Below are 24,256 nucleotides of genomic sequence, written 5' to 3' on the forward strand. Positions count from 1 at the left end.
GCTGACACCTTCTCAGCTGTCACCTCTGATGGGCTCAGTCCTCTGACCTCAACGTGAGTACCTTCAGAAGGAAATGGTTTCATGTGGAGTTACCAGAATAGTTCAGCTGCAGAACTTTTTAAGAGAAGAGTCCTATTTGTTTTTACACAAGAACCTTCTTTCTTTTTCCATGCGCCTCTGGCACCCGTCTTTCAAAGGTAATTGTGTTGGGTGCTTCTCCGGGTGCTTCATAGTAGTCCTTGCATAGGCCTAACACGTCTGTAAGACTCTTAAGAGCTTAGCATTTTTACCTAATTCATTCAGTGCTTAAGTGCAACTTCAGAAGCATTCATTCAATATGACGACCTGTTTTGAGGGTATATGAAGGCTGAGGAGCAGCACGGAGCATTTCCAGACTGCCTCTAGTACTCCAGATGAGAGGCAGTATCCAATATCTGAGGCAATATTCCCAGAAGTTCAGCCATCTGAGTGGTTCTTCAAGTGACCATGGTCTGTTAAAATGTACCAGACTGAATCAGGAATAATTCAGTGTTTCACTCCAAAAGAGATTATAATCACAAATCTCACAGCAGGATGTTCTCTGATACATCTCTGTCACAGTGTTTGATGCAGTTTCTGCCTTGTTTAATAGAAAATTAATCAATGTAAAATAAAGTGCATTGCCTGGTTGATTACAAGTATAGGCTAGATTGGGGTGTCTGGCAACCAAGATTTATTTGTTTGTCAGTAGACTATTTTGGATGATGTGAAGAACATATTAAACACTCATATGATGGATTCAGTTCTTATTTTAGGGAAAGAATATACTTAATGAAGATGGTTCAAAGAAGTTGGTGTATTTGCAATAAACTACTTAGTGCCCTGCAAACCCAATTCTAATCCAACAGAGGAAGGACATTTAAAACATTTATTGCTAATCCTTCCGTGTTACTTCTTGGAAGATTTGAAGGCAGGGTTTCTTTGGAAGTGTATGCCAGTTGATAGCATATAGTTTCTGACTGCTCATTAAGATGTTTATTAAGCATCTTGAAGTATAGGCTTTCATTTTGTTTTCATGGTTATCAGTATGAAACATTCTCTTTGTAAAGTGCCTACTGTCCCAAGGCTAGCTTCATTTCAGCAGAGATTTCCTTGCAAGAATCTCAAAGTCTTTTCTTCAAAGGATGCTTTTTTTCAGAGTTGGTTTTCTTGGTAGGATTTTTCTCAAGCAAATCAATTTAAAACGTTAATTGGGAGATGGCATCTTTTTCTTCTGGACTAACTTTTTTTTTTTTTTGAATAGCAAACACTGAAGATACAATCAATGTTCAAATACCTTGTTATTGCTTAAATATCAACTACAATTGTGCTTTTTTTCCTAGTGTCAAATAGTGTTAAATATATATGTATCAATTGAGAAAAATACACTATTTGGGCTTGCAGAAGGAGGTTAGGGAATAAGCAATGTTTCTATCCACCATGAATCACAGCAGATCCAGTGTCAGTGTTTTCGCAGAAAACTACAACTGCATTTCTTAAGCTTAGAGCTGTATATATGTATATACATATATTCAACATAGTGAAGTCTGATGGCACATCTGAAACGACTAAGTTTGGATCATTTCAGTGGGCAGAAGTTCACCATTCTGCCTTTCCTTTGCATAGCTCTTGTTCTTTGCACTCTTACTCCTTCTCCCCCTTTCTTCTCCCCATCCCTGAATGTCGTCCAAGGCAGGTATGGACAAAGCAGCCCTTCTTCTAGATTCCACTTTCTTTCCATAGCCTGTGCAAGAGATCGAGGTGCAAGTGAGGGTTTCTTCAAATTAAAGAATTCAGAGACTGCAATTTCACTGTGATTCCTCCTAATCTACAACTTCTTGGAATGCCAAAACCTCTTTCCACTCACTAAATGCATGACTGTTTCTGAAGATAATGCTGGTTGTTGTTCAGCAAACTATACAGATGCAAGACTCAACGGTAGAGCAAGGAAAACCATCCCCTTTGCTTCTCTGTCGCCAGCCCTAAAATGAGAACCATTCTGTAATAATACACTAGCCATTCAAATACACATCTCTATATATATTGCATAGTCAATGGAATGGATGTTTTTCTACCTGTGGATCTAATCTCAAGAGGTCTGATCAGCTCTTACATAAGTTTTGTAACCAGTGACGTTTGAAAGCCTTTTCCACTTTGCAAAACTGGGTTGTCAGACATTAAAAGTGGCATTGCATTGCTGTGTGATGAATATATCTTAAGAGTTTGTTTGTCAGCAGTGTTGTGTTCCACCTCTCCCTGTCCCCACCCTCCAAAAATTTCAGACTCAACTCATAATAAATTCCACTTTATAGATGAGTGAGTAAGAAGCAGCTTAGCAGCAGGGAGTGTGTGCTTTACTTTTTAATATAATGAGTGGTTCTGATTTATAAACTATAGCTGTGGCTGAGAAATCCTGTAACCCTTTAATCTCAAATTATTTATGGCTTTCTCTTACTTTTTAATAGATTTTTTTTTTTCTTTTTCCTTTTTTATCTTTCACCTGAGACTCAGGAGGGTTTTCCCACTGCTGCATCATTCAGTGTCTGACACGATAAGGGGATATTAGTTTCAGAACAGTGCTTTGTGAGGGTTTTTTTAATGGAAAGGAATTTAGGATGTGTATCCTGTCAGATCTATTTGAATAATTCTTAAAAGAATAGTAGAATTTGACCTTTACTGCCAGTAATTATCATTGTCCTTGAAATTAACATAACAAATCTCTATTTGCATTTTTAAAATTGATTATAATTGTAATTTTAAAAGACTCAGTTGATGGACTTTGCACCCACGAACATCAGTGAGAATTTCCTGAAAATAAAAGTTGCAGAATAAAACCCTCTTAAAAATATTTTTATACAAAAAGATAATTGTACTTGTTCATTATCCAAACTACAAGGGCACACATCTTATGGGCTTACAGCCATTCGATGCTTTTTATAGACTCAGTTATGGTTCACTTAAATATACTGCTAGATTTTTTTCTTGCAGTGCATTTTAATGATATCTGCTTTCCAATATACAAACTGTGCTTTGAAATATAAATGAGTTATGAACAAAGAAGTATCAGTAGATGTACTATGTATGCTAAGGCAAGCCGTTAAGATGGATGCCAATAAACAGATATGCCCACTTCTAGGAAGATTTTCAATGGAAACTTTCCAGAGATGGCTAATTTAATTGTATTTTTGTGCAACAATTAGGAGGGAATTACGATAGTTCTTTCGACGCGGAGAAGGGAGTGGGCACTATTGTCATTGCAAAGCCCTTGGATGCAGAGCAGAGGTCAATATATAATATGACTGTGGAGGTCACCGATGGAACAAACATTGCCACGACTCAGGTAGAATATCACATTCCTTTCTTGGCAAGTTTTTCATTTGTTAGTGGAATGTATATGCTATAAAAATCAATAATTTTGCCATCCAAATAAAACCTCATCCTTTGAGACCACAGTTAAATAATAGAGGGGATATTTTTCAGAGCCTTTCCATCTTGTGGTAAAGAATCAGCTGTTGAAGATTTCAAACCATTATTTCTCCTTTTGTCCTCTTAGTGCTCACATGAAAGTAATTTGCCTTCCTCCAGCTGAGGAAGTCCCTATCACAGGCGGCGAAACTTAGATTTTGACAATTGTATCAGCCCGTAATGGTCCAAAATACAGCAGTGCTTCTGTGGTGTTGGGAAATATTGCTATTGATTGTATTAAATGGAGTTTATGCCTTTCATCCTCCCAAGATCCAAATGGGGGATATGGAATCAATTGTTCAGAGAAGAAATTGTTCAGAGGAGAAAATTAAAATTCAAAGGATCTCTCCTTTAGTGTCACTGCCTGCAATCACATTGTCTTCCGGGGAACAGCTGCAGCGAACCCTTTAAAACCAGGGTTGTTTATCAGGCTCAGTGCCTTTCACCGATTAAAAAGTCAGGTCAGATAAATGTGAAGAGCTGGGATAATGCTGGCTCTGACACAACTTTGTCGGAGAAACCCTGATGCAGAGCCTGGGTATCTGTTCAGTGGGAACCAGTCTTGAGCTGGGACACAGTCAGGGTCATGGCACACAGATAGGGACTCTGTGGTCCACATCACACCAGGGAGATGCTGACGAGCAAAATCCTTCAACAGAAGGTGGATTGTGGTGTATGGATTAGCTAGGGCCTGAAATCCTACATGTGAATTACTGCCCAGGTGTAAAGTGTGTCTATAGCCTGAATATTATTTGACACATAGGGAAAAGCACATACTGGTAGAGGACACCTGTATACAGCCTCAAATCCTTAAATGTGGTTTATAGGGGAAATGAAAAAAATAGGTTTGTGATGCTATTTGCTTCTTTATAATGCAGAAGAAAGGCCTGAACATTTTTTATATTTATATATATGTGTGCACACACAGATGCTTCTGTTTTATCTTTCCTTTTTGATCAAATGGTTCAGATGTAAATCGGTATTCACCAACTTTCCTAAGAGACTCTTAAATCATTGAGTGCTTTCTCAGTCTGAATTCCTGTTTATAACCAGCCTTAAAATCTCTAAATATCGCTATCAGATAATTTCTCCTGATAATCCATTCTAGATAAGAAAACATCAGTTGATAGTAAGTTAGGTGGTCGGAAATCTTCTGTGTTACTTTCAGTAATTAATTGCTTCTCCGCTAAAAACATCCCTTATTTTTAACTTGATTATATCTGGACTGTATTCCCTGTTACACCTTCTTTGCTTTAAAGAGCTCTTTAAAGAGCTCTTTAAAACCCAGTGTTTTCTCCCAAGGAAGACACTTACTCAGAATAGTCAAATCACCTCCCAGTCTTCTGGTAGACGAGCGAAGGAGGATGACCGACCTCTTTATGTTCCCTTTCCATAAGGCATTTTCTTCAACCCTTGTGTAGTTTTTTTGGTTTGATTTGTTTTTTAATCTTGGCAACACTCTCAGCCCACATTTCAGAAATGTGGTGTTGAATCCCTACCACAGCATTTTTTTCTTACAAATATTTCAGCCAAACAAATATTAAAAAGCACGAGAAATTTCAAATATGCTGGATTCAAGTAATTTCTCTTCTCATTAATATTGTTTATTGGTTTTGATGCTTTTGGTTTAATACATTGACCTCTATGACAGTCCTCAAAACCTATTTTGATGAAAACCCTACATTTTTAATTAAAACATATGGTAAAAACATATTTCAGTAAAGCTGTTACATTCTAAAAGAAGCCTGAGCATTCTTTGTAACAGTGATGTGACCTATTTAAAAATGTAAGATAGACCTTTAAGACTGAAATAGTAAGGCGTTAGATAATAACTGGTGGATACAGGCCCTTCTTCCCTCCAACTCCTTCTCACCATGTAGATACCGTTTCAGTATTTAATTGTGGCCTGGACAACATCCGATAATGTGGGGTTTTTTGGTCTTCACAACAGAGATTTCAAAAGTGATCATTATCTCAAAGCTGACAGAATTATGACCTGCCTAATTATCTCTCACTTTTACAAAACTTTCATACTGTAATTTTGACTATATTTTGAAGCCTTTGCTTACCTTACCCATCTTTATTTCCTTTTACAACAATAACAGAAAAATCAAACAGTTAGGTTAAGTCAATTATTTCACAGAAAGAGTCAAAAAAGCATTTACTGATAGCCTTGCTCTGAGTTTCGATAAAATGACCTTGTATTTTGTCTCACAGACATAGTACCACCTGCATTTTGAACTATAGCTGCAAGAAGATACAGTGGAAGAGGAAGTGGGTGGAAAGCAAATGTATAAATTCATCCCCTTGTATAGCAATAAAAACCCCCCTCAAAGTGCAGTGGTTTATTATGAAACAGCTGATCATTGCCATGCCAAATGGAACAGTCTTTCTTTTTATTCCACCCCACCTGTTTCCCTTTATCTCTTCCTGGCCTTTTGTCTATTACACAGTTGGAGGTGGTAAAATGCAGCATAAAAATGCCAAAGATTTTTGCTTCGGTAACATGATCCCTGGCACTGACTTGCAGAAGTTTCTTCAGCAGTGTTCCTGCACGCCTTAAACTCTAATAAACTGTTTGCTTCCTTCATGCCTTACTGCACACACGGTTCACTACTGTACCATGAGAGGAGGGAAATAATTCTGATTTAAAAGTTGCATCTGTTGTATTAATGGTTCACTGTTGTGAAAAGAGGCAAAAGGAACATACAGAATATTAAGAAAAAATAAAAAATCGCAAACTTCCTTTGTAACTGAAAGCCTCTTTTGTTTGGGTCACGATCAGGTTTTCGAAAAGAAATACAATCTCTGAAGTGAGAACCAAAGTGCCAGGACTTGTTGAGTTGCTGCCACTCACCGTGCTGCCCATCCAGCTGAGTCCCAGCCGTCCCAGCAGCACGGCCATGATGGGGAGGGGTGGAGGGGGCAAAGGATGAAGAAATGTTGACTTGTTTGATTTATATATTTGGAGTGTGGGTATAAAGCTTCTGTCATGATGATTAACTTCTAGGAAGGCTAAGTCTCCTGACTTAGCCAGGGAGAGCTTTTGTTTTTATCCTTTAGCCTAATTCATCATTGCTCAAGGCCACGCAGTAATTTATTAAAGGCTGAAGGCATACGTTGGCTCTAAATCCCCGCGAAACACGACTCCTGCAGCTGCCAGGCGAGCTGTTGGCCTTGGGGGGATGGACAGGACTTCTGCATCCCGCACACCGGAGAGAGCTGGGGACAGCAGCTCCGGGCAGTGACCCTGCTCCTCACCACTGCCACTGCCTGGTGACTGCGAGGCTGCTGAAGGGTCTTTTGCCCTCACTTGAGCAGAAAGTGTACTCTCCCTGCAAGAATTCAGTGTAATGGCATCTAAATGACTACTCCTGCCGTGATTTTGACTAACTTTGACTGTGTAATGTTAGATATTTTCTTGGTCATGAGTCAGGTTTATCACAAAGACGCCTCCTTTTTTTTTTTTTTTACTGAACAACTCAGATCCTTTACAACCAAACACAACATAGGAATAGCATTTATTTAATTCTTCATAGTGCATACTGTTGAGTTTTGCTAAAATACCCACAGAACTACAGTACAGTGGGGAGCAATCATCTAAGTGATGATAATTTTTCAATTTTAGTGAGAATGTTGTACTAGCAGATAATTTATTTTTTTTTTAAGAACAAACTCCTGGAGTCATGGTATTATCTGAAAAAGACAGTTTTACTTCCTGCTTATTTTATTGCTTTCCCCCTCTTTCTCATCGTCCTAACCTCTATAAAAAAGATGCTTTAAATCATGAAGGCTGATGTTTCCAAGCTAGGAGGCAACAAGTTCCTCAGTTTCACTTACTGCAAAACCATCTCACTGTTTCCCAGTAGAACAAACACTCAGAGAGGAACATGCAGTTCCCTCTGAAATTTTTTTGTAGATCAATACATGGTTCACTTGTAATATCTTCAACTGGAGCCAACCAGGCTGGAAGAGCAGATGGGAGAAGTTACTGCTCATTGCCCCTTTCTCTTTTAGTACAAGAGGGAATGGCCTCAAGTTGCACCAGGGAAGGTTTACACTGGATATTAGGAAGCATTTCTTTTCAGAAGGGTTGTTTGGCGTTGTAATGGGCTGCCCAGGGAGGTGGTGGAGTCCCCATCCCTGGAGGTGTTCAAGAGTAGGGTCGCCATAGTGCTGATGGATCTGGTGTAGTTGGGAACTGTCAGTGTGAGGTTAATGGTTGGACTGGATGATCTTCAAGGTCCTTTCCAACCTAGACAATTCTGTGATTCTATCTCTCCTTGCAGAAGACTGTGGGCTTTTATTTATTCTTCTGCTCAGGGTTGACTTTAGCTGTGAGTTTCAGGATACCGGACTTGGTGTTAGCTTTCAGAGACCACCTTTTCTTTATAAGATTGTTTCTTAACAAAGAGAAGCTGATCAGTCACCCCAAGTGAGGGAGGTTCTTTTAACTGTATGGTGAAAAGCTTTTCTTAGAGGACCACGGCCAAAATGTAGCTAAGTCATTAGACCCTGCCAAAAGGAAGAGGTTGTGGATTCTACTTGGATGGGCAAGGAAACATGGGGTTTTAGTTCAATTTTTACTCCAAACTAGAACCAACCCAATCCTTGATTTTTATTTTTCTCCCAAACTGTGATCTCAGCACTGCCTTGCCTATGAAATAAAGACTTTCCCCCCTATTTTAACATTACACAAGGGTCATGGAAAAGTATAAATAACAGGCCACTGAGGTTGGTAGGGAAACTGTTTGCATTTTCATGTTAAGGTTGGAGTTTGGAGGAGAGGAAAACTTGACAGGAAGCAGCAAATAAAGCTGTGTGGTAACACTGTTGAGAGCAATATTAAATCAAAATAGGTTTTCAAAACCCATACAAAAGCGTAACCTGAGTTTAAGTAATTCAGGCACTTAATAGGTTGTACTACAACACTGTGCCCAGACCAAGCAATTAGCCAAGCGGATTCTTCCAGCTTCAAATGTCTCTAAAGCAGCTTCTGGCATTTATCCAGTTTTCACTCAAATACATTTGTGCCTAAACCAAAAGTATTTGTGATGGGCAACATTAAAAACAGCTTTGGAGAGACTTCCTGCATTAGGTTTTGTCCTGCTTTGATTTGATTGTATTTCTCTAGGCCTTTCACTTACCATTTTGAATACAAAGTCTTTGCTAATGCTCTGAGTGTTACTTTGCCTAATTTGTAAGCTTGGAGGCTCGTGAATCCTTTATTTGAAACTTGCTTTAACTGTGGGAAATAGGAAGTGAGCAGGGAGAAGCAAATCTTTTATAGTGCGGCTCTCGTTCAGACTATAAATTAGGTTCTGCACAATGGAAGCAGAAGGAGGCAAGCCTGCCTTTCTGAAGCCCGCGACACGCTGGAAAAGATACGAGCTTTCAAGGATAACCAGGCAGAGACTGCTTTGCTGCATGTTTGCTTTATGAGCGTGGAAAAAAGACTTGCAGCTAATGTTTGTCTATAAAAAGTGGTTTAGTCAATAACCTTGCACAGTCCTTAGCAAAGAGAAATCTCTACTTAGCCACAAACAAATAGTAAACATTTCCATTCATCACTTTTCAGAGATGTGTTGGGAAACTTTTAAAGCCTCTCTTTGATTTTACACAATGGGTATTGTCACAGCTTAACACTCTGGGCAGTTTCACAGTAATAAAGGATATTTATGTAACACAGGTCATTCTTGCCATATCTTCCTTTTGCAAATAAATATGAAGAAAGTATTAAATTACACATACACTGCAAGTCTTTGAGTTGCTTCAGTAGGATAACACTTGATTTTGGGTGAAAGATGTGCTGCAGGCTGGCTAAAGCTTAAGTCTTCAAGGAGCAGAGTGCTGACCCTTTTGAAGTCAATGGGAAATTCGCCAGTAGTACCAAGATTTTATGCCTAAATTTGGCAGCCATTAAATGAATTTGAGTAACTTTCCTCATATTAATGATCTCATTCATCTTACTGAACTCTACATATGTTTGTAAAATTAGGTTTTCTATGATCTTGGTGTTCATGTCAGTATAATATTTGTCTATTTGTAAAGGAAAAAATTGCTCCCTCTTTTAAGTACCACCTTACTAGAAGTCCTGCTGGAGCAGAAAATTACCTGCATAGAAGGGTGGCATTTTAAGGTGACCTAATAAAAGGGGAGTGGCTCAAAAATAAACCTAAAACATCTTCCCCAGCTTTGCTACTGCACTTCTCGTGTGACTTTGGTAAGTCATTCAACCTTGCTGCAAGTCAGTGTTTTCCTGGGCAAAGGATGGGGATAATAATGGCCACCTGCTCCTCAAAAATGTTGTAGGGATTGGAGGACTAATAGCTATTTAAAATGGCACTTAATTTACATTTTATTTTTCTTGATTTTGTTTCAAGCAGCTCCCGAGACAGTTACATTTTTAAGAACACAAAAGATTTCTATTTTCTTCTTTTCCATAGCTTGTGGGTTTAACAGAGTGGTGTATAATCAGTGTTCCTATATATAATGTAACTTCCTTTTGCTGCAAGGAAAAGCCACCCCCCTCTAGTAAATGTTAACCATAATGTTAAAATTACAGCTGGGATTTTGAGGGACAGCTGACAAAAATTGGAAATACTCATAACTGCTTTAACAGAAGAAATTGTGAATCAATAATGACCTCTTTATTCATTAGCATCTCTAACCCACTGCCTTCCATCTCCAGATGGAAGTGGCTGTTGAAATGCAGAGTATGTAATAAATAATGTGTATTTCAATGTGGATCACTTGACAAATCATTAAAATACTGTCATCTCTGGGGAGGAAGATGCCTGCCACTTAAACAGGCACTTGATCAGTTTTACAGTAGAAATTAAGTGAAAGAAAAAAAAAAGACAAAAACCCACAAACCTAGAAGTTATTTTCTGGAAACTATTAAAGCAATTTTAAGTGCATAGTTCCCCGTAAGTCTGATAACCACAGTGAATGAGAACCTCAATTTTTTTACCTTTTCCTTTCCCACTCCCCAAGCACCATCATGGTCCGTATCTGTGTATCAGCTCATACCTTTTTCAGTGGGAAGAAATGCTGCTCTTTGAATCCACGCTATAATTTCCATAATCTCATATCTTATCCTTGGTCTCTGATGTTGATCCAGTCCCACCCAGTTTAGTTTATGCAGTCTAGGGAAGGCTTAAATCACAGAGCTGTGGCTTGCACAGTCACGGTGCAAGCCTTTTGGTGGATAAAGCTTTATGCATTCCTCTGCTTTCCCAGTTTGGAAATGATCCCAAAGTGCATTAGGTATAATGGGAAGTTGAACCCCAGCACTGGGGTGATCACACACCACACAGACAAAACAGCATGTACCTACAAAAGTAGCAGTACCTTTAAGACACATTGGTGTGTATCTGTACTTTTTTTGTTTTTTCTTACAGAATAGCTTGAGCTTGCACACAGCAATGTTAGAAACAAATTCACAGATACAAGCCTGTCCCTCACAAGGCACCTTACTTGTTCAAGGTAGACCCTGTTGTACTGGCATCAGCAGGATCACACACTGTTAGTATTTTCAATTGAATCCATTTGAAAAGTTTTTACTTCTCTGTTAGACTATCTAAAATGATACATGACAAAGTTCTTGGCCACTAATTAAAGGTAAAATAAATTGTATTGTCTGTGTTAACAATGCAGCAGTGAAATAATCCAGCCATGTTACAATGGTACCTGGCAAGGACTGAGGGTATCAAAACTTCTCAGGAAGATGCCTTTAAATATTAAACACTGGTAATACAGATTTTCCCGAACTATATTGCTTCAGTGTCTCATCATTACACTAACAAAAGTGGTTCAGCACTGACTCTGTGTCCTGTTAGAGTTGAAGTCTTTTCATTTTTTCCTCTGGCTTTTCATGTATTACAACTCATTTCTTCACATATTTTTCAGAGGTGAGTTTGGCTTTTTGTTTCCTCAGTCAGGTCAGAAACACACCTTGATACATTATATAGCAACAACAACAACAACAAAAAGCGAAGTAACTCTTCATTATTATTACAGGCCCAGCAATGTGTATTTCCCCGCAGCTTTATTGCTGTCTGTCCAAGACTGAAGCATAACTTAATAAAGGCTTCTCCCTGCTTCACTCTGGCATACCATAATCTGGTGAAAATTAAATTGTATGGAATGTGCAGTTGAAGTCCTATGCCATTTAACTTACAGAGCATTTTATTTCAGCTGTCTTTTAAACAGTTCCCAGGCTAGTTCATTACAACTGCTGCTTACAATTGCTCATGTTCCTTCTGGTAATGTGCTCTGCAAACCCTTCCACATATCATGGAAATCTAAAGTTTCATTTCTTTCTGAGGCCAACATCTGTTTGTGCAATATTGCAGTAAAACTGGTTTTGTCTTCTGTTAAGAAACTAAGGGTGAACAGGGCTTGATCAAGCACAGTAATAAAATATTTGCTTTAAAAGAGCCAAATACTTTTCAAAACAGCACAGAAAATATCATGAAGGATGGGTCAAGTCTCCTAGTCTTCCTGTGAATGGCCTTTCCCACATTGTTCATTGGACTGATTCTTACTTCAAATTATTTGAATAAAAAGATAGTTCCCTTTCACTCACTATAAAATTAGGTGTGTGCTTTCACAGGCATATTCTGCGAAAGATACTTTTTGTTTCCAATACTGAAAAAGAGGCAACACTTGGCATTTCGTCTTTCAGTATTACGTAATTTGTCGAGGGTTTTGCTGCCACACTGCCCAAAGTAATCTATAGCATACAAAGTCTGGAAGGCAAATTTTCTTCAGGGAGTGACTCCTCCAGTGGAGAAAACCGCAAAACCTCATCAGAACCACACATGCATAACATTGCATGGTCACATAATTTCTGAAAGGCAAAGCTTGGAAAACAGTGATTCTTACGAGTTACCAGAGTCAGCTTGCAGTACATTGAAATAGCTGTAACAGGCAGCAACAGTAGTATGCTGGCTGCCTTCCCCTGCTCCAAGTTCACATTTTTAGCAGAAGGTTAAACGTTCATAAACTGCAACAGAAGGGAAACAAGTAGGTGTTTGAGGGGAAAGTGAATTAGTTCTCAAGAAAGAGAACCATCACTGGCAAAGGAAGAGCAAGGATGAAACCACAAAAGTAATCCTTCCCTGTCACCAGTGCCCTGAGATTACCTACCTGTCCTTGATGGTATGTACTGATCTGTGTGGGGTAGGCTTGCGTGGCTGTGAGGTCCTGTCTCCTGTTCTCATCAAGTGTCACCGTTCCTAAGACAGCCTAAGGTGTAACAGCAACTTGAAGTCTCCACTGCTGTTATGATTTGACATCTATAGTATGTCCCAACACGATATATTGGGCAGAAAACAACACACGATCTAGCCAAATCTTGTATGAAAAGCAGATTTAAGTAACATGAAAAGGATTCTTTTATAGCCTTATTAATAGTGAAGGGGAAAGCAAATCCCATAATTGCTCTAGAAGTCTCTCGTAACCAGAGCAGTTACAAGGGACAACAAAACTTTTTCTCTGACCATTTCAGGAGTATTTTCTAATCTATAGATACAGATATATGGACTTCTTTGTCAGGATCTGAGTAGGTCTTGTAATTAGGAACTTTTTGCCTCCCAAGTCAGATCCTTACTATTTCTTTTGATCTGAACAGTCAGCATTTAATACTAAATTGTGTTTCTCAGTCCCACCATACAGCAGCATAAAATCATCGTCATGTAGAGTAAATTACATTTCTCTAGGTGTCTATGCAGTAACTTGACTAGACTTCAGTAACTTCAGATTTTTTTTCTTTTATTAACTGTAGGTTCTTATCAAAGTGTTGGATAACAATGATAATGGCCCAGAATTCTCTCACCCAAGTTACGATGTCACCATTTCAGAAGACATCCTCCCTGATACTGAAATTCTGCAAATTGAAGCTATAGACAGAGATGAAAAGCATAAATTGAGCTACACTATTCACAGCAGCATCGATACAGTCAGCGTGAGAAAATTCAGAATTGATCCCAGCACTGGGGTGCTCTATACTGCTGAGAGATTAGACCACGAAGCTCAAGATAAGCACATCCTGAATGTCATGGTAAGAATGCAATATTCACTTGTCTCAGGACACAATCACTGCTGCTTCAGGTGCATGCGTGCCTTAGTCTTTGCATAAGCAAAGGACTCTTAATGCAGTAAGTAGTCATTCATTTCATCTTGCCTGCCCTGCTGTGTATTTATTTTATATTTTTTATGTGGGCTTGTTGGGAAACTTACTGTGAATTCAGTGTATAGAATATGATATGATTTGCTATCTCAAGGGAGAGCAAGCAGGAAATTATTTAATCTCTTGGCATCTGGTCCCCTCACTCAAGGTAATTTTCAGAGTTTCTGAAGTGAGACTGAAAGTTACTTGAGAAGTTATTCACAGGAAGATAACTACTTTCTTGCCATAGAGAATGTTACAACCTTTCTGAATACAATCCTTGTTTATAGTTTACTTTTACAGACATTTCAGTACATAAACTGATGTTGATACACAAAATAGCTTTCATCTACATTTCCAAATGTTTGAGTATGCAGAAAGAAAATTAATGATAATTTTTTGTTGAGTGTGCCTAAATTACAGAACATGTCTGTCTGTTTTCAAGTGAAGAGTGTATATTATGGGCTGGAGGTTAGTAAAAAAAAATCTGAGTTAATTTAAACATTATAGTCTGCTATATTCTTTAACCACTTAAGACTCCTGCAGAAGAGATCTTTGAAGGAACAGCTAATGATGTGTTAGGTGTGAGGCCATCTTTGGGCAGGGGACCCTAGGAATCAGAAAGCTGCTCTGAGACCCACTGAGCAGGAGCTGAGTGGGGTCTCAGCTCAGAGTAACAAGCTGCCAATCCTTTGTCTAGCAGGCTAAGAAATAAATAAAACTGCATCACAGAGAGACATGGCTGACAGAGGTCATTTCCTGGTGCTTGGTTTTGACCTCCAGCTGATACAACTCTTTTTTTGCTCTGTTTAAGAACCAAACTTTTGGGAATCATGTTGGCAGGTTTATCAATGTAGCTGTGCTGAGATATTTTGTATGGGGTTGGGAGAGGTGTGATAAATGATACCTCTGCTGGGAGTGCTCAGCACTTCTTAAGGTAATTCCTACTCTGTTAGGTATTGGTATCATCATCCTCAAAAAGGTATGTACATATATAATGATGAAAAACGCCATTGGCAGCTACATGCATGAGACTGACACACAACTGATTATAGTGGGTAAAATTGTTTGTAGGTCTTTGAAAGGAGTAATGGGCAAGGTATATTTGCCTCTATGCTATAAAATAGGAAGTGACAGGGCAAAGGCATGACCATTTAGCATGTGTTTTAAAAAAAAAAAATAATTTCTTGCAAACCTAAAACCAAATTTAAAAAGTCATGTGGTTTCCACTTTGAAAATTCATGTCAAAATTGCCATGGATTTTTTCACAAGTGAAAAAAAATCCCTAAGCTTTTCCTGTTTCTTTAATTTTACCATCTACCATCTCACATGTTATGTATTTTAGACTGTTCTTTGGGACAAATGGATTTTTTTAAAACTTTGTATTAAATAGAACTGAAAGTATTATTAGCACTCAGGGGAATAATATTTATGAAATTTTACTAGATGAGTATCAAGATGTGTATCATACACTTGTTCTATAGGTCCGAGATCAAGAATTCCCTTATAGAAGAAACCTGGCCAGAGTCATCATAAATGTGGAAGACTCCAATGACCATAGTCCATACTTTACCAGCCCATTGTATGAAGCCTCAGTGTTTGAATCAGCAGCAGTTGGATCAGCAGTCTTGCAGGTCACAGCTTTGGATAAAGACAAAGGAGAAAACGCAGAGCTTATCTACACTATTGAAGCAGGTTAGAACAGAGGCTGAAAACGTAACATCATGATTCGTGCCGTACATAGAGCAGTGCTGTGATGGTGGTCTGTCTTCACACACAAGTCAGCTTCTTTGGTTTACCTTCTCCCGTAGATCTGGGCAAAGGAGACACCTTCCTGTTGGCTGTTTTTTCATTTTGAAGCTACTATACCCAAAACCTGTCAGGACAGAGTCTCATTCATGTTCACTAGAGCCTTTTACCTCTGAGTCATTGTTTTAAAAACATCACAGAAGATAGTTATTGAAAGCTACAGCCAGTGATTTGTTTTTAGGTTGCTGGCTTCAGTCTAGTACACAGAGGATCCTCCATAAACAAATCTCACAACAGCTGGTATGTCCTGGCATCTTTGCCAACATTCAGATCAGATGAGCATGGAGACAAACACCAGGGCAATGCTAAAAACTTCTCTCAGCACAGTCGTAGCATTTTAATGGCACAAGGTCTCTTGAAACTAAGGGAGGGCATGGTGATGCCAGATTAAAATTGCTTTTGCTGTTAATCTCTGGATATTTAGTAACCACATAATCCATACCTGGAAAAGCATTCCTCTGCTGATCCAGCAGCATGGTGATGAGAAATTTGCATTATCCCTGCCACACATGCAAGTGAATGTAACTTTCTGTGGCTGATATGAATCTGAAGTTAAGAATTATCTCTGAGATAAACCATTAATTTATATACAAGAGGGGCACCTGGAAAAAGAGAGAAGGAAGTAGAAATTTGTAACCTTTGGATTTTTTTAATGTTTCATTACTACTTTTTTGTTGTTATTATTTAGTAATATGAATCTTTGCATTGTAATAATAGCAAACTATAAACCTATATTGCCCTATAAAGAAGTTTTATATACTGCAGATTGTCCCCATATTACTCATATCCCAAGCCTTTCCCTACAGGGTCATTATTTATCCTTATATTATTATAAATACTTGACACTAGCTAGGATGGCTTATGTCAATTAGGAACAGGCTAAATGACAAAAAATAAGTAATGAAATAATAATATCTATACCATGTCATATTGATTTAGCTTCATATTGTTCAAGTTCACACCTTAAATTAAGCTGATAGAAACTGAAGCTTAGAGAAGACCCTAAGGAACGTTGTTCTGTCATTACCCTGTATGCTTTGTGGAAGTAGAGTCCCTTAAGCAAACCAGGAGGTGAAGTCTTTTGCAGCTAGAAGTGTTGAACTCAGACCCTTGTGATCCTACAAAGATCTTAGCGCTACAAAACAAATATTTCCTTTATGGACTGCATTTGCTCTTACCAGTTGTTTCTCAGTATTCTCCAGTGGCTTTTAACTTAGATCAGGGGAAATTTTACACATACCCAGGCAGGACAACGTTGTGCCTTACAGAACGAACTCTGAGCAGACCAGATCGGGTTCCTGGGGCAATGTTTTTCAAGACTGTTCCCAGCTTTTTCTTGACACCTTATTACTGTTATGGGCTATCACCTATAGGTGCTACCACAGCGTAATGAGCAACCTGACTTGCTAGGCGTATGGCTGCCATACACTGGTAAAAGGATCATACATAATGCAGATAGAACAATATGATGATTAGAAAAGATACTTTAGCTATTAGATGGTCCTTTTTAATTTACTTTTTTTTTCTCTTTTCTAGAGTCTCTCTATTCCATTACACCTGGTTTCTGTTTCATCATGAGCTCTTGCTGCAGTGTCAGAAATCAAACTTCCATTTAGTGTAAGACATGCACTCCCCCAGTTTCATTATCCACAGATGTTCCAATCCCAGATGCATCAAAATTCAGTCTTCTGCTGCCGTAGTTTCTATGATCCATAAAATCTACAGATGAGGATACTGATTTTAACTGCAACATTCAGATTGTACACAGCTCTTTCATTCAAATCACTTACATCACTTTCTATGTAAAGAGAGCAATTGGTAAAGGAAGTAGCTTTTGTGTAATTTCATAAGAAATTCCTAAAGGAGAAGAACCAGCTCTGGCCTTACCTGAGGCAGTCAGTGGCTAAAAATTATTTGTATTAACAAGCACTGAAAAAATAACTGCAGCAGCATTTGTAGTGTCTGCATATGTGACAGATACTGTGATCTTTATGAGAATTGGTAGCTCTGGCAGAATCTCAGCTCCTCAGTGAATAGCACAGTTTTTGTTTTAGATAGTAAACTTTACTGATCTGAAAGGATGGATATAAATAGAAAGCCACTACCAGTATTGAACTACATACAGTAGTATGTAGCTTACATTAGCCTCCAGGGCCCAGAATTTACAACAGATAGTGGATCACTTCTCAAAAATAGTTCATATTAACTAACTTAATTTAGGATTCCATGTATTTGATATTCCAGCTGCAATTTTCACATTTACTGGTCTGTGCACAGCACCTGTAACAATAACCAGGAACATGTTATAGTGATTGGAATCGCTGTAACTCGGAACATGCTGTTTATATTTAAAATCAAATTCAGAAAAAGAGTCTGTATGCTTATACATGCCATATACACACGTAGCATCCTATACATTAAGCAGACACTCAAGGAACCAGAATTCAAAATATGGATTGCCTAGTAACAGTGATCTTTAATTACAGGGTAAGGTTACATAGCAAAAGTTTTGAATGAGTCTTGCTAAAGAAGAGGTTGGCAAAAAGACTAAAAAGAAAAAAAAAAACCAAAAACAAAAACAAAACAAAAACACAGAAGGTTATTGATCCAAACTTACTGTTTTCACCTTTATGCAGTGAGTGATATCCCTGCTTTCATGTTATAACAGACATGACATTTTCTGCTAAATCTCATTCATCTAGATTCATCCTCCTCAGAGATCGTATGATAAACCTTTGTGCCACAAGATACTTGAATCTCTTTTCTATGATATTTGTTCTTTTTTTATTTTTCTAAATGCCACTTTAACCTTCTTATATTCAATTCTTTGAGCCTTGAACTACTATAGTCTTCTCTACGGTTGCTTAATATCCCCTTCAATTAAAGCCTGAGTTATTATCCATTTGTCATGTAATTGGCTTATTAGCCTCTGATCTAGTTTCTTTGCCTTAGGTGTACATGTGTTTGACTAATTCCCATAATTTAGAGATGCTTTTTCCTACTTCAGTAGGAGTAATGTGCATGCAGCACTTGCTCAGATGTTGATACACAGAATCAAGATATAGGTAGCAGCACCTGAGTTTATGAAGGTTTGAACACCTATACCATCTACTGAGATACCTGATTTTCAGAAAGGAAGGCTGGAAGAACCTTTAGAATTCTTTGATATTAGGGGTTTTTTTTTTCAGTAACTGCCTTTAACAAATTGCAGCTAATTGTTCCTGGTTTAAATTATCTTTAAGTGTGTTGTATTTATTTTCTAATTTGCTTCCAATATTTGTGTTTTAGGAAATACAGGAAACACATTCAAGATTGAACCAGTTTTAGGGATCATCACATTAATGAAGGAGCCAGACTTAACCACAATGGGACAGTTTGTTTTGTCAGTCAAAGTGACTGATCAAGGTTCTCCACCGCTGTCTGCAACAGCAATTGTGCGAATATCTGTGACGATGGCAGATAACTCCCACCCTAAATTCACTCTCAAAGAATACCAAGCAGAAGTTAATGAAAATGTGGATATTGGTACTTCTGTCATCTCTCTCTCTGCAATCAGTCAGTCCACGCTAGTTTATGAGGTTAAAGATGGAAATGTGGATGGAGTCTTCACTATAAACCCATATTCTGGAGTGATCACCAGTCAAAAAGCCCTTGATTATGAACGTGCTTCCTCCTATCAGCTCATCGTACAGGCAACAAATATGGCAGGCATGGCATCAAATGCTACTGTGAACATTCAGATTGTTGATGAAAATGATAACCCACCAGTTTTTCTCTTCTCTCAGTACTCAGGCAGCATAAGCGAAGCTGCTCCTGTAAACAGCATAGTCCGGAGTGCGAATAACAGTCCCCTCGTGATACGTGCCACTGATGCTGACAGCAACCAGAATGCTTTGCTTGTCTACCAGATTGTTGAATCTACTGCAAAAAAGTATTTCACAGTAGATTCTAGCACAGGTGCGATCAGAACAATTGCAAATTTAGATCATGAAACAATAGCCCAGTTCCACTTCCACGTGCATGTTAGAGACAGTGGGAATCCCCAGCTTACAGCAGAGAGCCCAGTTGAAGTGACCATTGAGGTAACTGATGTCAATGACAACCCACCAGTCTTCAGCCAGGCTGTATTTGAGACAGTCTTGCTCCTGCCCACATATGTTGGTGTTGAGGTTCTCAAAGTCAGGGCTACAGACCCAGATTCAGAGATCCCTCCTGAACTAACATATAGTCTAATTGAAGGCAATATGGACCATTTTTTAATTGATTCAAGCACAGGAGTACTCACCATTAAAAACAATAGCCTCTCCAAAGATCATTATATGCTAATTGTAAGAGTATCTGATGGGAAATTTTATAGCACTGCTATGGTGACAATAATGGTAAAAGAAGCCATGGATAGTGGGCTCCATTTTACACAAAATTTTTATTCCACTTCTATCTCAGAAAACAGCACCAATATTACAAAGATTGCTGTGGTGAATGCTGTTGGTAACCGCCTCAATGAGCCATTGAAATACAGTATATTAAACCCAGGCAACAAATTTAAAATCAAATCCACCTCAGGAGTCATTCAGACAACTGGCATCCCCTTTGACCGAGAGGAACAAGAGCTGTATGAGTTGGTGGTGGAAGCAAGCCGCGAACTAGATCACCTTCGTGTCGCTCGAGTGGTGGTGAGGGTTTACATTGAGGACATAAATGACAATGCACCAGTGTTCATAGGGCTTCCGTACTATGCTGCTGTGCAAGTCGATGCTGAGCCTGGTACCCTGATATATCGAGTGACGGCTATTGATAAAGATAAGAGTGAAAATGGTGAGGTGTCATACCTTCTGAAGGAAGACTATGGACATTTTGAAATCGATAGAGGATCTGGTAGCGTCACTTTGAAAGAAGCCTTCAATTCTGATTTGTCTAATATAGAGTATTTGGTTGTCATTCTTGCAAAAGATGGCGGTAACCCGTCATTGTCTGCTTCGGTAGAGCTCCCCATTACTATTGTTAACAAAGCGATGCCTGTATTTGACAAGCCCTTCTATACAGCTTCTGTGAATGAAGATGTAGAAATGCACACACCAATTTTAAGCATAAATGCAACCAGTCCAGAAGGCCAGGGTATCATTTATATTATTGTCGATGGCGATCCCTACAACCAGTTTAATATTGACTTTGATACAGGAGTTCTGAGTGTCATTAGCCCACTGGACTATGAAATAAATTCTCTTTTCAAGCTGATGGTGCGAGCCAGCGATGCCCTCACTGGTGCTCGAGCTGAGGTCACTGTGGACTTGATCATTAATGATGTTAACGATAATCCACCAGTTTTTGATCAGTCATCTTATAATGCTACTTTGTCTGAAGCATCTCTGATTGGGACTCCTGTGCTGCAGGTTGTTGCTATTGATGCTGACTCTGATAATAACAAGATTGTGCAGTATCAGATAGTCCAGGACACCTTTAACAGCACGGACTATTTCCATATAGACAGCACCAGTGGCCTCATTCTGACAGCCCGGATGCTGGATCATGAACTCATACAGCAGTGCAGCTTGAAAGTCAGAGCAACCGATAATGGGTTCCCACCACTAAGCAGTGAGGTTCTTGTTAGTATCTCAATAACAGACATGAATGACAACCCTCCAGTTTTTAACCAGTTAATTTATGAATCGTATGTGAGTGAACTGGCTCCTCGGGGTCATTTTGTGACATGTGTGCAAGCCTCTGATGCTGACAGTTCTGATTTTGACAGACTGGAGTACAGCATCCTATCAGGAAATGATAGGACCAGTTTTTTTATGGACAGCAAGAGTGGTGTTATCACCCTCTCCAACCATCGCAAACAGAGGATGGAGCCCATGTACAGCCTAAATGTCTCTGTGTCAGATGGGCTGTTCACCAGCACAGCTCAGGTGCACATACAGATCCTTGGGGCCAACCTCTACAGCCCTGTGTTTTCGCAGAGTGTTTATGTTGCAGAGGTTAGAGAAAACGCTGCTCCTGGAACTAAGGTAATCCATGTGAAGGCAACAGATGGGGATTCAGGTGTATACAGCCAGATAAGCTACTCCATAATAAATGACTTTGCAAAGGACCGATTTTTGATTGATAGCAATGGGCAGATTCTGACAACTGAGAGGTTAGACCGGGAGAACCCGCTGGAAAGAGATATTGGTATATTTTTGAGAGCCCTTGATGGAGGTGGCAGGACTACGTTTTGCACTGTGAGAGTGATAGTAGTGGATGAGAATGACAACGCTCCTCAATTCATGACAGTCGAGTACAGAGCAAGTGTCAAAGCAGATGTTGGGAGAGGTTACTTGGTGACCCAAGTGCAAGCAGTAGATCCAGATGATGGAGCCAATTCCAGAATTACCTATTCTCTGTATAGTGAAGCCTCCGTTTCAGTAGCTGATCTGCTTGAAATAGATCCAGACAATGGATGGATGGTCACCAAGGGTAGCTTTAATCAGCTGAAAAACACAGTTCTGTCATTCTTTGTGAAAGCAGTTGATGGTGGCATTCCTGTAAAGCATTCCCTCATTCCTGTCTACATCCATGTCTTACCCCCAGAAACTATTTTGCCTTCCTTTTCTCAACCCCAATATTCTTTTACCATAGCAGAGGACACCCTCATTGGTAGTACCATTGACATTCTGCATGTTTTGCCTAATCAGGGTGCTTTGTACAGCACAGTTAATGGTGAGCTGACTGAAAACAACAAAGATGGGGTTTTCATCATAGAGCAAGACACAGGGCTCATAAAACTGGATAAGAGACTTGACCATGAGACAAATCCTGCTTTTCACTTCAAAGTTGCAGCCACCATTCAATTAGACAAAGTAGACATTGTGTTGACTGTGGATGTGGAGGTTAAGGTATTGGATGTAAATGACAACAAGCCCATGTTTGAAACGGCTAGCTATGACGCTATAATAATGGAAGGGATGCCTATAGGAACAAAACTTATGCAGGTTAAAGCGGTCGATGCAGACTCGAGTGCAAATGGGCAGGTCACCTATACCCTTGCGGTGGAATCGGAACTGGAGAAGATCACAGAAGCATTCACCATTGATAGCAACAGTGGCTGGATCAGCACACTGAAGGATCTGGACCATGAAAAGGATCCTGCTTTCACCTTTGCAGTTGTGGCCTCAGATCTGGGGGAAGCTTTATCCTTGTCATCAACCACCTTGGTCTCAGTTACTGTGACAGATATAAATGATAACGCACCCATCTTTGAGCATGAGGTGTACAGAGGGTCAGTGAAGGAGAGTGACCCTCCAGGGGAAGTTGTGGCTGTTCTTAGCACCTGGGATGAAGACACTTCTGATGTCAACCGGCAGGTTAGCTACCATATTACAGGTAAGAAACAACTTGCATGCTTTCTTCCCAAAACCACCTTTACTGATGGACTGTGCATGTGTCATTTTGGGTAAACATTTAGCAGGGTTTCAGCTAAATTACCACTGTGGATCAGACAATTGCATCTCACTTAGATTTTTTTTCTTCTTTGATTTGGACAGCATTTACAGCAACTAGGAAAGCTGAAAAGAGGGAAAGGGGGGGTGTGTGTGTATGTGTCTGTCTGGGTTATTCTCTCTCTGATTTCCAAGATTCATGATTTGCTGCAGTGCAATGTAGTGTGACCCATCAACCCATCATAATTAATGTGTCAGCTTGGAAACCATCATGAGTTAATGTTTCAACCAAGGGAAGAAGAACATTTTATTCTTGAGGAGAAAATCCTTACATTTCCAAGCATTGAATGTTTTTTTAAATAGCTTTTTTCTTTTTGAAATAAGGAAGTGCATGCAGGAACCACTTTGAAATACCACTACGGGACAGGGAGAAGAATGAATTTTACATTGGAAGGAGTGAGGGGATGCCATTTCTTATCGGCACAGATTTCTGGCCAGGGAGATAGTAATCCACTTAGAAGCACTGGTTAGCTGCCATGCATTGTTATATACAGTATAAGGCAATTTCTATTACATTACTAACATACTTTACAAACTGCGTTAACACTGCTCTCTCCTATTGTGCTATATTTATGATCATTCTTTTCTCCTAGATTCAGACTGGCTTTTGTGTGAGTGAGTGATAGGGTGCTGCACTTATATTTCTGTCTACAGCTTGCATCGTCCAATAGATTTTGTTAGGGAACAACTTGGCACTCCCCCTAACCTCCACAGTCCAAGAGCTAATATTAATTACCTATTAATAACCAGATTATTAGACAAATTCACATTTTTCTCACTAGATGGGATAAGAATTAGACAAGACTGCATGTAGGAAGCAGGCTACAGGCAAAAATGACTTAATTAACGAGATAACAGTTTATATATTTTGCTGTGGAGGATAAGACTCCTATCCCTTCGTTAGCTATGAAATTGGAAGTGGCCATGGGATGGTGTGTAGGGAGAGGTGTGATATTCCAATTAGCCATGGATTGCCTGTGTTACATGTCTGAAGTAGCATAATTTTCTAAGCAACCAGGAATTCATTCTGACCATTTTCTTGAAAGTCTGGATTAATTTTAAAGGCTTGCAAAGACTATGTGTTTATAGGCTTGCATAGACTATGTGATGAATTGTAGGACATTAGAAGTAGGGGCAAAAGCAGTCTTGTCAACAAAGCATAGGATTTGGAGGCTTTGGGCAAGCTGCATTTGCTGCTAGTGCCTCAGGTCCCACATATCTAAAAGTAAATAAGTAGTCTCTCATCCTAGAGATTTTGTGATATTTGAAAGAGTTTGAGGATCCCAGTATAGAAAGTATTATAGGAAATGCA

The 24,256-nt window shown here is 39.1% G+C and overlaps 1 protein-coding gene across 12 annotated transcripts in view; it reads left to right on the plus strand.

Moving 5' to 3' along the window:
* Positions 1-24,256, plus strand: part of FAT3 (FAT atypical cadherin 3) — a 409,192-nt gene that overhangs the window by 309,262 nt on the left and 75,674 nt on the right. For 11 of the 12 annotated variants that reach the window (XM_026843787.1, XM_026842179.1, XM_026845464.1 and 8 more), the window contains 4 exons: positions 3,219-3,358; positions 13,274-13,549; positions 15,142-15,352; positions 18,755-22,828. In XM_026843787.1, coding sequence (XP_026699588.1) covers positions 3,219-3,358; positions 13,274-13,549; positions 15,142-15,352; positions 18,755-22,828 — 4,701 coding nt within the window. The remainder of the gene's footprint in view (positions 1-3,218; positions 3,359-13,273; positions 13,550-15,141; positions 15,353-18,754; positions 22,829-24,256) is intronic. The other variant, XM_026850364.1, reaches the window with a different exon arrangement.

This window comes from Athene cunicularia (genome assembly GCF_003259725.1).
Source record: "Athene cunicularia isolate RWA chromosome 1 unlocalized genomic scaffold, athCun1 chr1_part1, whole genome shotgun sequence".
NCBI classification, from domain to species: domain Eukaryota; kingdom Metazoa; phylum Chordata; class Aves; order Strigiformes; family Strigidae; genus Athene; species Athene cunicularia.